We start from the raw sequence: 15,025 nt of genomic DNA on the forward strand, positions 1-15,025 counted from the left end.
TCACTGCTGTTTCAACACCAAGCAGCAGGTGCTCAGAACTTTGAACTTATCAATACAAACGTCACAAGTGAGCAGTCTAAGTAAAATGAAGTTAGTGTTTTGTTTTTTTTTTTTAAATACTCAAATGTCAAAAGACAACATGAATGAAGGCCAGCGCAAACTCTGACATGAAGAGCATTAACAGCCATAGGCTAACGTTTAGTTTTAGAGCAGTAAAGTTCACTTTTCTGAAAAGGTTGGAAACACAAAAACAGCAATGACAGTGTTGCAGCTCCCTCTAGTGGAGATGAAAAATAACACCCATAGCACAGAGTCTGGTCAAAACCATTTAATAGAAGTTTAAAGAACATCTTAAGAGAATATAAAATCATTTAAAAAGTATTGATGTATTTTACACAAACAACTTAGAGTTAAGAATAGGTTTAAAACTTTATAGAATAGGCCTCTGGAACATGACCATTTCCCCTCAAAAAGAGCAGGGTCTGTGGCCACACTGTCCATTTAAGTGGAACATGGTTTAGACAGATGTCAGAGCTGCTGGGATGAGTAAAAAAAAAAAAAAAAAAAAAGTTGACAAATGGTCATGTCAGAAGATTGCTCCACAGTCATTAAAACACATTTAAGTTACAAACTGTACAAACTGAAGTCGGTGGAACCTCTGTGTGACCTCACTGCAGCTGTTTGGCCAGTTCCTTCACAACAGGTGACTTCAGCTGTGTAATGGTGGCAATTTTCATCTGCTTGGAGGTGGAGTATTTGGTTTTGATGGCCTGAAACAGATAGACAAGATTACGATTAGATTACTATTATAATAGTCAATAAATAATATTGACTATTATACAAGAATACAGATAGACTGGGAAGACTACAAACATGATCAGTTCACCAGGTTTGGAGCAGGTCCACCATTTGTCAGATCATGATCTCAGTTTACCAGGTCAAAAAAAAAAAAAAAAAAAAAAAACTAGTTATCTCAAATATAAATTTACTCACCATATGCTTCGTTAGTCCTTCGTTCACTTTCACAACATTCTTGGCAATATGTTTCATCACAGGAACCAGAGTGTCTGCCGTGTACTCCATGTAGTGCTGCAGTGTTGCATCCTGAGGAAAGATTTCAGATATGGAGAGGCCAGTTGGAAGAGGACAACAACCCAAGGAGGGCAGAAAATGTCATCCCAGATTACTAGAACTGCATTTCTGACAGTAAAACACTGGTCACCTGAACTACACTGTGACCTGAATCTTTAAAAATGAATTACTGATGCAGAAATGCAACCTTCGACATGAAGACTAAAGCAGTTGTACGTTGATCAGCTGGCCCTATTCTCTGGGTGAGGAGACTCACCCATTCTCCAGAATCCAACACTTTGAGGGTCAGAGCAAAAGCCCCACAAGCCAAGAGCGATGGTGGGTAGTGGACCATCTCGTAGTCCACCATGGTCAGCTCCAGCAAGTACTTGGCCAGTGTGTGCTGCTCAGCAGTGACCTGAGGGTGGGAGGTGACATATCAGCATCCTTAGTGTTCCAAGTGTCCAGCTGTGTGTGTGTGTTAGACGTTCAGTTCACCTCATAAATCTTGGAAGCCCTCCTGAGGAACTGCAGAGGGTGAGGCCGACCCAGTTGGAACTTAAGGACCCGCAGGATGTTCATCTCCATGTCTCGGATCTGTGCAGTGCTGTAGGCACGGTCAGTCACGTAGGCAAAGTCTGAAATCTCTGGAGGATACATCTCCTCAAACTTAGACGCCAGGAACATAGCAGTGACACCAACCAGCTGCAGCTGCTTCTTGGGGACTGGGTGGTCCTGCACAGGGCAAAAATGGAGAGTGCAGGTTAGTTGTATAAAATCCCAAGTTACAAATACTAGTGTAATCAAGTTCAACTCAGTCTGATTTAACCCTCATCCAAATAATTCAACATCAGGTGACCCTAAATGTTTGGAGCTGTCACAGTTGGACTATTGCAGTACTTTGTGCCCAAAGGGCACAGAAAATAAGGCTAATGAGAACTACAGCCAATTATGCTGTCAGAAAGGCTTGAGGGCCACGGAAGCCACTGGGCTAATGAGAACTACAGCCAATTACGCTGTCAGAAAGGCTTGAGGGCCACGGACACTAGAGGGTAGCAGAGCTACAGCACAGGGCCCCATTTTACGGCTTCAGCCAACAGTAGAATGAAGGTATGCAGACCAAACGAATTTGTTGGACAAACCAGTGTCATTTGACACTCGGACAAAGATCTTACAGGACATTAAAATTACGCCTCACCTGAAGAAAGCGGTCAATGATGGCCACAGTCATGTACATGGTCTCCTGCAGCAGGCGAAACTTGAGGCTCACTTGTACCAGCCAGTCGATCAGAATAGCTCTCATATTGCCCGTGATCTCCCTGCCCTGCAGGTAAGCAGGTCTGACACTCTGCTCAGCCTGAGGGGTTAGAGTAAAGGGGGAGGGGGGGGGGGGGGGGAGAAAGTAAAGCACCACAACAGTAAACTGTTCGTAAAAAGTAATACTGGACTGCAATCACACCTCAAGCTGCCGCAGGTACTTGTAGATGTCCTTCACGTATTCACTGCACAGCATTGGATTGTCATAGTCGTCTGCGTCTACATCCCTGATCACAGTGTTGAGGATGACATCAGAAAAGGCCTGGCACAGCTCAGCTGGATCACCTGCTTCACAGCCAGAAGTCTCCATGGGAGTTGGCGATTGTGGCTCAGGCTGAACATGCAGCAGAAAAACTTAAATGAGCATTGCTACAATTCACCCAGAAGATCTGGAACACTGAGCACCTGGAATACTTGAAACCCACCTTGACCTCAGGCTCTGGCTCAATAGGATCAACGTTCTCCTGCTCCTTTGCTTCAATCATAGCTGGTTTTTCTGCCTCAATCTTCCTTGGGGGCTTTGTCTTCATGGTTGGCTACAAGAACCATGTGTTAGAAATGTTCCGGCAACTTCCAACTCAAAAAAACAAAACTACATGGCTCGTTACCAAGCCTCCATTTTGAACTCCAGGTTTATTTACATGAAGTAAACCAGTGTAAATGTGAAGGCGAGTTCTGTTTCAGAGACTTTAAAACATGCAATTTGTCACAATACAGAAGCAGAGCAATTTTATGCAACAAACTGACCTTTGCTAGATTTTAACTACATACAGTGGCAGTTGACTGAAGGTCTTTTTTTTTTTAAACCAATAGTGCCCTCTAAACTCGCCATTTCTCGCTCTTGCTAAGAACGCTGCCCTCTAAACACGCCATTTCTCGCTCTTGCTAAGAACGCACTGCGATGTCCAACCCACTTAACTAAAAAGTAAATTAAACGTTGCAAACAAATGGTATAAAATCCAAAAACATTACCATTTTAAACACCATACTTTACAATTTCGCAAGGACGGAATTACCTTTTTCTGGGCTTCCTTTCCGTTGGCTGTGATGTTACGAATTTCTCCCAGCGCTGCCCTAGGCTTCGCAGGCCCGGCCACGGTGCAGGCCTTTCCACCGAGGTCAGACCTGGTGGAAGCCAATCGGTTCTACGGAAGAAAGGTATGTTATGACGTTAAAGCTCATAAATGGGTGATTAGGAAAAAGAACATAGACTTTGTGGAATGCAACAAACGATAAGAGAAAACGCCACCCAGATGTACCAGGTTTCTTGCAACGGATTTTTTTACGAACACACGACAATGTTGCCTTAAATAGAACGGTTGAGAAAACAGTTCAAAATACTTACACGGGTGACACGGAGAGCCATTTTGTGTAAAGGTTCGTCTGCTCACAGAAGATACTGGTAGAGAATGAGGCGTTAGTTGCTGTGTTCAGTGTTGAGGTTTAAATCCTCGCAGACTTCGCGCTGATTGGGTAGAACAGACGAGGCCAGTTTTTGATTGGATAGACACACTTGTTTCGCATTAGGTTCTAATTCGAATTCAATGGTCACGTGTTTGATTCGCTCACTTCCTGTTTTCTGTTATGCGCCTTACCTTTAAAATAAATTGTTTCTTGTTTCTTGAGTTAATATTTATAGTAAAAAATAATTAAAACCTACAGTACTATACGATTCAACTTTCTTTATTGTAGTAAAAAACGGTAGTTAGATTTATATTAGTATCTTATCGTCTTTTGTCGTAACTTATATTCAAGATCGGGTTTATTTGTCATATGCACTTTCAACACAGGGTCTACAATGCAATGAAATGCTTGACATATATATTATTATATTATTGACATATATATATATATATAATTATTATTATTAATTTATTAATATATATTATTAATATATTAATACAGGTTTCTATCGCTAAGAAAAAAAAGTTGATTCTTTTATTGCACTCAGAAGCAGAGTCCGGAGAATCCTGTGTGTCCTGGGTGAGCTGGGAGTAGCCTGTTGACAGCACATCTGCTGTTTACACAGGAAATTCCCAAATATGGATCAATAATGATTAACATTGTTTTCTGAACTTTTGTAATATTATGAAAATTCTTTGACACCATTTATATTTTAACCTTTATCATGTGTATAGCAATATGTAAAATGCTCTTTTTAAATAAATTAAGAGTTGAATTGACACCATTTATATTTTAACCTATCATGTTAACATATATGCAATATGTAAACTGCTCTTTTTAAATAAATTAAGAGTTGATTTCAACGTTTATTTGTTAATCCTGTGTTTATTCAACCAATCTGTACATGCAGTTTGTGTAGAACATCTGTAGGTCCAGCCTGATTCCAGTACATTCATATTTTCACGGATATTTTAACAAAAAAAGTTCATTTTCACTAATTCTTTTTTACTTCCTCCTTTGATGTAAAACAGAAGATGTAAACATTCAGCTGGCTCAGATGTTGGGGTCCCTGTGGTTCAGATTAAAGCAAACAGGTGACAATAATGCAGAGTCTGACAGGAATCTGACTGGAGGAAGATGTGAAGTTGGTGCTCAGATGTAAACTGGTTGTTCCTGGGCGGTCAGCAGGCGATACATGGCTGCAGGCATTGTTTTCATGTGGATCTGGGACCAACATATAAAAAACAAAACGTTATTTTGTGTAATTGGTTACCCACTTTTTCAATTACATAAAAAAAAAAAACTTTCCTCACATCATTGCACAATCATAAGGATGAGGTTTTTTAAAATTTTGTTCCTTAAATGCATGAAAAAAAAAAGTATCCCTGACCTCTCCCATGGCGTTGGAGAGAATCTGGACAATCTTCTCATGAGGTGTAGCCACTACGCTCTGACTGTTGATTTCAATGATGCGGTGACCAACTCTGACCCCTCCTCGCTCTGCGATCCCTCCTCTCATCAGACTGCAGATCTACAAATGTGCAGAAAGGTAAGAGGAAACAAAAAAGATAACTTCACAACAACCTAACAACATAAGCAAATTATAATGAACAAATGAGAAAATGTCCAAGAGTTGGACTAAATCAGTTTAGAAAATAAAGATAACAAAAAATAGGCCTGTTGGGTTTTTTGGCTTTTAACAATAACTTACAAAATCCTAAGGTTAGCTAGAAGATTTTTTGGCCAAAAGTTTCGATATCAAACTAACAAAAAAAATCACACTTAGACATTTTAAAAGTCCCAAGTTTCAGACTCACTATTCCATTCTGGACGCTAAAGCCCAGCTGATATCTAAGGTCTGGTCTACGGATCAAAACCATGGTCACGGGGGGACACCTGACAATGTTCAGCTTGATCCTGGACTGGGACTTGAGTCCCTGAGGGTCAGAAAGAGCCATGTTATCCCCGAACCCATAAATCCTCGGTACAGAAACAGAGAAAGGAAGTGATACCGAACCTTGATGATGCTCTGACACGTGCCGAGTGGCAGACCAACCAGACTGGTCCCGTTTACTGTCATGATCTGGTCCCCAATGTTAAGTCGTCCAGACTTTTCTGCAGGGCCGGCATGCATGAGGCTGGCGATGATGACAGTGGGAAGTATTGAGCCCCAGCCGGACTCTACGATCACCACTCCCAGGATCTCGCCCTTCTGCTTCTCTATGTAAACCTGAGGAGATCCACAGACCTCAGATAAGTGGTTCAGACTAATTTCTGACTCATGTTACAGATATTGAAGTCACAGCAGAAACAAAGCAACGGATACTGTTTGCTAAAAGTGCTAAAAGTTGTCAAAGTTGATCAGGAGCGCTGTCCCCGGTTGCCTGACTTACGTCTCTGCAGTTCTCAGACTTGGAGAAGTGTATGAGGTCATCGTTGTACATGTCCTGAGTGTTGAGCAGATCACTGTACTCTCTCTGACTCAGATCCTCAGGGTCAATGCCGTTCGCTCTGAGGAACTCCTGGTAGGCCACACTGAAGGACTGACCTATGGACTGAGCAATCAGCTGGGCCTGGAGCAGGACAGAAACACCGAGTGATTATGAGGACAGTCAAAAACACAGTGTGAACTGTGGAGCCGGGGGGGAGGGAGGGAGGACTCACGTCCTCCGACTCGAAGACGTGGCAGATCATCCTGTAGAGACGTCTGTCGTCCTGAGCAGAGCTGGACTCGGACGACTGGTTCAGGTTTTCCTGAGCGCTGTGAGAACGGACCATCTTCCCCCGAGCCATCAGAACCACCATGTTCCCAATGTCAGCGATGTACGAAATGGTTCTGAGAGGAAGGTCCATTAGACACTCCTGAGAACAGAAGGAGAACAAACGTTTATCTATCCTCTCCAAAAACAAAGCCATGAAGAAAATGTCAGCTTTTATTCTTTTTTTTCTCGCCGCGGTTTCGTCACTCTTCTTCGTTTGGATGGGTTTTTTTTTTTGAATGAAACCTTTTGAAAACAGTTATAACAGAATGCAAATCAGAAGAGGATGTTGTGATTCTTAAGTGGTGTGCATATGATACACAGTTTCCCCCAAATAAATTAGATTTGACATTCAAAAAATAAAGGAATAACGGCTTTATCTTTAAGATAATAAAGGAAAAACACTACTTAGTTTTAAGAGGATCAAAGAGAAATTTTCATTAGAAGCGCATGATTTCTATCGTTACCTGCAGCTGAAACATTTTGTCAGTGAAAAAACACATTCAACTCGGGAAACGGAGGGAGGAATAGATGTAAGAAAGAAGAGTGGGCAACCATTTGGAAATATCAATGGAAATGTAGCAGCACAGACTTGGAGAGAGTTTGGTTGGAAAAACCTGATAAGATAATCCCACTACAAAGGTAGCTGCCTCTAAAATGTTTGGGTTTTTTTTACTCATCCCTGACTTTCACAGGACAGCCCAACGTTGAACATGTGGATATATATCAATGGAAATATATAGGATGGAGAGTTTAACTGCAAAAGGTAACTACAAAAAAAAAGATTGGTCTGTTTTACATTGGAAGAATTGGACAGAACACCACACAGGCCAAATTGTAACTCTGTTAACTCTAGAAAGTAGACAGTATAATAACCACACCTAAGTCCATATGTGTCGTTGGTTTTTGTTGTGTTTTTTTATTCATTCATGTTGTGTCCCTAATGATTGAAATGGAAATACATACCATAATTTTCAGACTATTGAGCGCACCTGAATATGAGCCGCACCCACTAAATAAAAATAAAAATAAAAAAATCGTACAAATATAGGCCGCACTTCTCTAAAAGATGCAATTGTCCACATTGTAACATGGGATATTTACTCTTTTAATTAAATAAATGCTATTTTCCGAACAGTGCCTGTGACACGGCTGGTTAGCTCTTTTCTGCTTCAGAGCCACGACCGTAGTTGGAATGCACAAGGGGGACGTGATCTGCTCCAGGTCTGAAGCTAACATTAGCCTCAGGTCTGAAGCTAACATTAGCTCCAGGTCTGAAGCTAACATTAGCTCCAGGTCTGAAGCTAACATTAGCTCCAGGTCTGAAGCTAACATTAGCTCCAGGTCTGAAGCTAACATTAGCTCCAGGTCTGAAGCTAACATTAGCTCCAGGTCTGAAGCTAACATTAGCTCCAGGTCTGAAGCTAACATTAGCTCCAGGTCTGAAGCTAACATTAGCTCCAGGTCTGAAGCTAACATTAGCTCCAGGTCTGAAGCTAACATTAGCTCCAGGTCTGAAGCTAACATTAGCTCCAGGTCTGAAGCTAACAAACATAAACAGAGTTTTAACAGCTCCTGTATAACCAACTCACCCTTCAACATGACAGGGGCTCAAACTGCTTTCGACTTTCGCTGTCATTCCTCTGTCTCGCACCCCCAAACATAGCCCGTAAAAATCCTTAAATTAGCCATGTCATTGTTTGAGCCGCAGTGTTCAAAGTGTGTGGAAAAAAGTAGTGTCTTATGGTCCGGAAATTATGGTTTGTTGCTGAATGTCAATAAAAAGGTAAATAAAACATAAAGAAACCTTTAAACTGATGGAGGCAATAGTGGTTCAAATACAGTCATTTGAGTGTAGGGATGATTTACCCACACATTTTCCTGGAATTATTATTTCTCTCTAAAACGGCATTACAAAAGTAAAAAAAAAATTGGATTTTCTATTCAATTCAAAAAATGTTTTATTATGTTATTTCATCCAAATGTTGCTTGACAGTGCAGCACCTGTCTCCAGATTTTGAAAGTTACACTCAAAGTTCACAAGCGATCTTCACAACTGCACTGGCTCAGAAACTAGAATTATTTTTTTTTGTCCCCACCTGAGAGTCTGCATTAAGGACTTTGATCCTCTGTGTGGACATGAAGAGATCAACCTCAGTGGTGGATGAAGCCTCAGCGTCAGGACTCTGGAGCAGAGGCAGAGAAAAAACAACAAGCTGATCAGCAGTGGTGAAAACCACAGAGCCAAAAAAATATCTTCACAGTAAGATAAGCTATACGCTAAGTCTATTTTAGTCATAAAGTTGGACTTTTACACATCATGGATCGGTCAAACCCATGGGTCAGTCAGATCAGAGCCCTTAAATCGTTCAAATCCATGAGTCTGAACTGTCACAGAAATGCTGAACTTCGACTGACACGCTGTGAACCAGTGGTTTTTTGCAAACTTTCATTTCCTTTGTTTGATTAGCACAGCAGTTACAGCGTTTGAATTCGAATCCAAAGTGAATGGGTCAACGTGGGAGGTGGGCTGGGTAACATTCCCGTGGAAACAGTTTGACAGCCTGTGCCGTGAAAGCTGCTGTTGTAAATGACAGCCCCAACCTGAGTGTACGGTCATTAGCCGGGTCCTGTTAGCATGTTAGCTACGTGGAGATGCTGTATGTGGATATGTGGACCCGTGTGGATGTGAACATGTTTTGGTGAGGATTCTATGATCACTAAGTTTGATTTAGACAAGATCCAGTGTTCCGAAATCAGAAATTTACGTTTTATATTAATGATCAAGTTTGATTTAGACAAGAACCAGTGTTAAGAAATCAGAAATTTACGTTTTATATTAAGTGTTTACGGAGCAGGGCTGACCAAGCGCATTTGACAAGCCAAGGGTAGAAATTAGCCCACCTCTCCTTAGTTTTTTTGCACAGTGACTTAAAACTTGTTGTTTTATGTCTTTATGTCTATGTCAGCAGAGTTCGAAGTAGAGCAGAGGAGAAAACAATTAGCAAGACACGCCAAGTGACAAGTGTCAGTATCTGACATGAAAACTGGTATCAAACCATCACTATTAGAAACATACAGATACGTCCATAAAAGGTCATAAAAGAACTTTTTTTTTTCAACATGATCTCTGGCTTAATCCACTATAAATCCATTTTAAATAAAAGTGTGAAAAAAACTCGTACCTTTTTCTTGTTTTTGGCCTGTTTCTGAGCAGCCTGTTGACAGAAAAGAGAGGAAAACCTAATGAGGAGAAGATCATTCTTTTGACAAGAGATTTTATACACACGCGCATGTGTGTGTGTGTGTGTGTCTGACAGCAGCAGCAGCATCATCTGACCACCGCAGGCGTTTTTTTTACAGACAAATCAGAGTCCAAAGTTTCTTCATCGTTATGACACGCAGCTGCCTGCGGTCAAACACTCAGACACCCCGATCACAGCTCAGGTCAAAATAACACACATTTCCTTCTCCCTAAAACTGGAACCATCACCCTGCGGTTGTTATTTCGAAATTTGGCCTCTTGTAAAAACGCACACAAATAGATGACTGTGTTACAATCATTATCTTCTCTTTTGGATTTTTCCATTTTGTTACCATTGCAGAACATTCTTTCATTCTTCACAAAACATCAGTCAAATGGGATTGGTCCAGGATTGAGGATTTGATTTATGGCGGCCTAAATTCAGTCGCACTCAATAGCCTGGAAATGATGGTAACCTGGATTCATTGTGATGAATCAGGATGGATCAACAGCCTACAAATGATGTTGGTATTGCTGTGTCCGAACGAACGAAACTCATGTCACTTATGCATGACATCGCTCACCCTGACTCTGCTCATGGCCTCTTGCGCTTGCTGCATCCTCGCACTTTTTGACGGCGTTCGTTCCGACAGCAGGTGTGTGCAGCCCAGGTAGGTGGCAGCAAAAATGATGCCATCAATCAGGTCTTCTGGGTCACAAGGTCCGAGCACTTCACCAGACAAATGGAACGGCACACGGTTGTGTAAAAAAAAAAAAAAAAATGTACGTAAATCAAAACAGATGGTTAACAGTTTAAATCACGAAGACCACTCACCATCCACAAAGGTAGGAAAGGAAGGAAGAGATCTGCGAATCTGAGTGGGTAAAAAAAACACAGGAAGAGTACATGGTCATACAACTCACCACTTCACAAACTCTTTTTTTTCTTTTTTTTTTTTCTGGTTTCACAGTCTTTCGGTTTTCATTTTCCATCAAATCCTTGTTAGCACCAGTTGAAAGAACTGCCTGCGCCAACGCTCTCAGAGAAAATCATTGTCTTAAGTTGATGCGGAGGTCAAAGCTGCTTATCTATTGCTCCCTCATGTTGTCAGTTTGCATCGTTGAGGTTGCTCTGAAGAAAGTTGACTTAACAAATTTGTATTTTTATTTATGAGATCGAGTGCCGTTTCAGAGAAAAATCAGTTCAGAAGAGATTTTCAATGACCATAAAGACTTTGTTTGTTATTCTTTTAATGTCTCACCTCCTGCACAGACATCTGCTGCTGCTGCTGCTGCTGCTGCTGCGGCGGCGGCGGCGCAGAAGGAGGATGTGTCTGGGGCTGATCATGCAGCCTTTGTGGATGATGCTGAGGCTGCGGATGCTGATGTTCAGCCTGTTGCTGCTGCTGCTGCTGCTTCTGACACATCAGCGGAGACCTCAGTGTGTCCCTCTGCTGTTCTTGAGTGTGCTGGTTCGGGTGCTGATGGTGGAGCTGCAGCTGGTGCTGAGGCTGTTGATAGTTTGAAGGATGCGTTGACCTGCAGGTCTCTCGCCTTTTGGGACTGGCGTTTTCCCGAGCTGGACATGAGACATACGGAGCCTCGGAGTCCGACTGGGACGAGGACTTTAGAAAGAAGGAGAAGAGGTAAGAGAAACGAGACCAAGAACGCTTTTATCAAGGTGGATTTTCAGCTCATCAGAAAACCCTCGCATTAGCCACGTGCTTCCTCGTGTGGTCAGCACGTGTCACAATGGGCTTAATCCCACTGGAACATTGCTGAATTCCCAGTGAAATTCAGTGTGGACAGAGGAGTCCCGCGTTCTGTCTTTCACCACTAAATGTCAGCAAAGTGAACCTTCAAGAAGGAAACATGAGCAGATTGATACAAACCTGGTCAGTGTGCAGTGAGAAGGTGTCCTCCTGCCTCATGACCCAGATGGGTTCCTCAGGACAGTCTGGAGTATATGGAGAAGGGACGGCCTTTGTCTTCACCTCCTCAATGGCCTCCTTGATGTCTTTGATGGCTAGACTGATGGCATCGCCTGTGAGGACGTAACAATTTCAATTTTACAATGTTATTTCACGTTTCTTCATCCATTTCTATATTAAGGTCCTAGCGTCATCCTTGTCCTCACCTGAGCTGTTCTGTCCAGATAACGGACTCATGTCCTGGCGTTCCGATTGTCCCGGTTCAAATCGGAGACTTTTTTGACCAAAGCTTCTTCCTCCTCCACTACTATCATCCTCATCGGACTCTTCATCGTAATGATGCAGCCTGCAGCCAACAGAGCGGTCCGGAGGGGAGAAATGGGAACCACGATTCTTGACTTGCCAAGGTGTTGGACTACAGTCCATGGTGTGGGAAAACGAAGACACTTTATTTGTTGGAGTTTCTTCAGTCTGCTTCGTAAAGGTCTCTTGATGACACTGGTCATCACAACCAGTTCTTTGATTTGGCTGCCAGCATGGATCTCTTGCTGCCTCAGAGTACGAGGTCTTGAGAGGTTCGGGAAATGAGGTCGGATGAGGTTTAGTCTCAGCGTACACCGTGTAGACGGACTCCGGGCAGGACTTTTGGTGGGACTCTGAGTAAAAGTCCGCATAGGTTTTGGGGTACGAGTCGGTGTAGTAAGTGGACTCGGATCGATCCTCGTCTTCCGGTTGGTCATCGTCTAGGACGGGGCTCATACTGGGCTCCTCGCTGAAGTGGTCGATTTGAGGGAACGTTGGCACATCGGGGGAAGATGGAGGCGTTGGTGAATGAAGCGGTGGTGGGCTGTGCAGAGGTCCGTCCATACTCAAGGAGGCGGCACTCTCAGTGTCAGAACAGAGGTCGTTGATTTCACTTCCTGCTGCAGGAACACCGGTGGCCGCATCATCCAGCACTTCCGAGGGTTCTTCTTCCATGCTCTCAGTGCGTTCTTTAGCACCAATATTGGCTTCTTCAACACTGTCCTGGTTGAAGCTAACGTCTAAAGCAGTTGAGCAGCGAGATTCGTCGTCCTTCATCTTCTCTCCTTCACCATCTTTATCCACTTTCACCACCTCGTCAGCTTTTGTGTTCTGGAGATCTTGAAAGTTCTCCTCCACCTCAGCAGGCGGGGTTTCTTGGGGATGAGGTTGCACGTTCTGGGTTGCAGGAGCAGTGCAGAGGTGAGTGGGCGTAACCACAGCAATAGGAGTCTGGTGAGGTGAACCTTGGTCCAGTGGTTCTTCTCTTGTGGGATAATCATTCACCGGAGGTTCTACTGGAACTCCTCGCTCATCCACACCGTGCAAGATCTCCTGCTTCTCATTGTTGGGCTGCCTCTGCCTGTGACCTTTGAGTCTAGGGTTTGGGTCTCCATGCCGGCGGTAGCGAGTGACCGCAGGGCGGTGTTGTGGTACAGGAAGATGATCGGCACTCCAAACTTCTCCTCCACCAGTCCGAGAAGACATCACTACAGGAGCTGAACCAGGACTTTGAACCTGGCTTTGACCTTGTGCTGAAGGTGGTCGCCGGCGATGCCTAGAAGGTCCACGACCAGCTGGGAGGTGATGGGCGTGGTGGTGGTGTGGAGGAGGATGATGCTCATGGTGATGGTGGTGGAGGTTCAGTTCCCCATCTTGGTTTATCTGACATGGCCTCCAGGACCGACGAACAGGAGGAGCTTCTCCGCGCGCTGGACCATTGGGTTGGCGGTTCCTTACTGTTATCTTTTGTTCCTCCACAACCTCCTTTGATGCCTCTTCCTGGTAGTTGTGGCTCATGGTTCAGGCACAATTTAGCTCCAGCTTTCATAACACCTTTAATTTGACTCCTGAAAGAACCACAGTCATGTCAGACTCTGGAAAAGAAAAGTCAAGAACAAAAATTTTAAAATTCAATGATTACGTAAAAAAAAGAAAAAAATTTAAAAAAATTCAATGATTACGTAAAAAAAAGACAAAGACAAAGGTGACAGACGTTCATTCCAGTCCAGTCACCAAGAACTTGACTGCTGTTTTCTTGGAAAACAATTTATAATTACTTGTTTGAATGTGACTACTACTGCTGAAGGTACTTTTGACTCTGCCCTAAATAAACCAGAGCCTAGTCACGGATGAGTCTGTGAGCCAAGCCCGGGAACTTAAGCCCTAGGTTTGGACTAACAGGGATAGACAGCTGATAGACAGAGCATTTGATGTTGAATCAACTTCATTTTTAACACGTGTAAATAGTGACAGAGATCCTGTCAAAGAAAAAGAAAACTGTTGTACAGTAGCCAGCAGTAACAATATGCATGTTCTCTTTATCACTAAGAATAAAAAAAAAAAAAAAAACAAATCCTCAGGGATCCATCTGGGAGTGTTGGTGCACTTTAATCTGCATCCGGCATTCATCTGTCCACCAGCAGCTGGCAGATGGTACAGGACAGGATGAGGAGGAGGAGGAGGAGGACAGATATGTCCCCATGCAATCAGATAAGACATGATTGAGGGGGTAGAATAGAGCAGCAGCATAAATAATAAAAAGCATTCTGAGTGTGTGTGTGTAAGAGAGAGAGAGAGAAAGAAAAAAGTGCTGTAGTATGTCGATGCCATGTCATGAAACAGCACGATATGTCTGTGTATCAACACGTTCTTACATTCCTTGATTGATATTTATGAAATGTGAACACGAAGACAACAGGCTGGACTGCAATGATGGACCATCACAGCCTGAACTGTGTCTGAGGTCAAACTGCAGCGTTAGGTCAGGTCATTCTGAGGAAAGTGTCAGAGGAGAATGGGAGGAATAAAAAAAAAAAAAAAAGGCAATGCTGAAAAAGAGCGGTAATTAAAAATGAACAGAAAATCTACTTCTTTATTTATTCTCATGTTTGACTACAGCTCCACTCATCAATTCTTCATCCAACCATTACGATCCCAGGAATCTACAAATAAGTCCCGGACGTGACTGGATTTGTCCTTTCAATTTTTTTTTTATGTCGACTCTTCATGTTTTTTTGCATGATAAAGACCTAATAATTCAAAAGGTTCCATTTAAAAACAAGAGAAAAAAAATATTTAAAATTGATGAAAATACTTATAAGAAATATTTAAAATTGATGAAAATACTTAGATACCAGTACACTATTAAAAATATAATTATTTTCAATTACCGTAAAGTATAAGCCACTACTTTTTTCACACGCCTCTTTTCAATTACCGTAATTTCAGGAGTATAAGCCACTACTTTTTTCACACGCTTTTTTGCTGAACAAAAA

At 42.6% G+C, this 15,025-nt stretch overlaps 2 protein-coding genes across 3 annotated transcripts in view; both read right to left on the reverse strand.

Annotated features, from left to right (window-relative positions):
• Positions 1-313: 313 nt before the first annotated feature.
• Positions 314-3,894, reverse strand: ccnb1 (cyclin B1). The gene is made up of 9 exons (XM_025062708.1): positions 3,734-3,894; positions 3,405-3,533; positions 2,814-2,924; positions 2,531-2,722; positions 2,270-2,428; positions 1,570-1,806; positions 1,349-1,489; positions 994-1,104; positions 314-770 (listed from the first exon to the last, which is right to left on the reverse strand). Exons 1-9 carry the CDS (start codon positions 3,752-3,754, stop codon positions 669-671), a joined length of 1,203 nt encoding a protein of 400 aa, XP_024918476.1. The 5' UTR covers positions 3,755-3,894; the 3' UTR covers positions 314-668.
• A 763-nt stretch (positions 3,895-4,657) lies between these two features.
• The window catches only part of LOC103389043 (amyloid-beta A4 precursor protein-binding family A member 1-like), a 12,156-nt gene continuing 1,788 nt past the window's right edge, over positions 4,658-15,025 (reverse strand). The window contains exons 2-14 of one of the 2 annotated variants that reach the window (XM_017039001.2): positions 11,933-13,597; positions 11,688-11,839; positions 11,058-11,420; positions 10,631-10,670; positions 10,380-10,525; positions 9,737-9,769; positions 8,651-8,737; positions 6,457-6,654; positions 6,186-6,365; positions 5,810-6,022; positions 5,610-5,729; positions 5,183-5,323; positions 4,658-5,016 (exon numbers count right to left, since the gene is read on the reverse strand). In XM_017039001.2, coding sequence (XP_016894490.1) covers positions 4,945-5,016; positions 5,183-5,323; positions 5,610-5,729; positions 5,810-6,022; positions 6,186-6,365; positions 6,457-6,654; positions 8,651-8,737; positions 9,737-9,769; positions 10,380-10,525; positions 10,631-10,670; positions 11,058-11,420; positions 11,688-11,839; positions 11,933-13,547 — 3,360 coding nt within the window. In that variant the 5' untranslated portion in view covers positions 13,548-13,597 and the 3' untranslated portion in view covers positions 4,658-4,944. Of the gene's footprint in view, positions 5,017-5,182; positions 5,324-5,609; positions 5,730-5,809; positions 6,023-6,185; positions 6,366-6,456; positions 6,655-8,650; positions 8,738-9,736; positions 9,770-10,379; positions 10,526-10,630; positions 10,671-11,057; positions 11,421-11,687; positions 11,840-11,932; positions 13,625-15,025 lie in introns of both variants that reach the window. The other variant, XM_017039000.2, reaches the window with a different exon arrangement.

Source organism: Cynoglossus semilaevis, chromosome 14 (genome assembly GCF_000523025.1).
Source record: "Cynoglossus semilaevis isolate Cse_v1.0 chromosome 14, Cse_v1.0, whole genome shotgun sequence".
In the NCBI taxonomy this organism is placed as follows: domain Eukaryota; kingdom Metazoa; phylum Chordata; class Actinopteri; order Pleuronectiformes; family Cynoglossidae; genus Cynoglossus; species Cynoglossus semilaevis.

Coding starts and splice junctions, on each gene's coding strand:
- ccnb1 (XM_025062708.1), bottom strand. CDS start 3,754: ATGGCTCTCCGTGTCACCCGT. Junction 1,490..1,569: donor GGGCTTCCAAGATTTATGAG/GTGAACTGAACG, acceptor TCCCACCCTCAG/GTCACTGCTGAGCAGCACAC. Junction 771..993: donor AAGGACTAACGAAGCATATG/GTGAGTAAATTT, acceptor TATCTGTTTCAG/GCCATCAAAACCAAATACTC.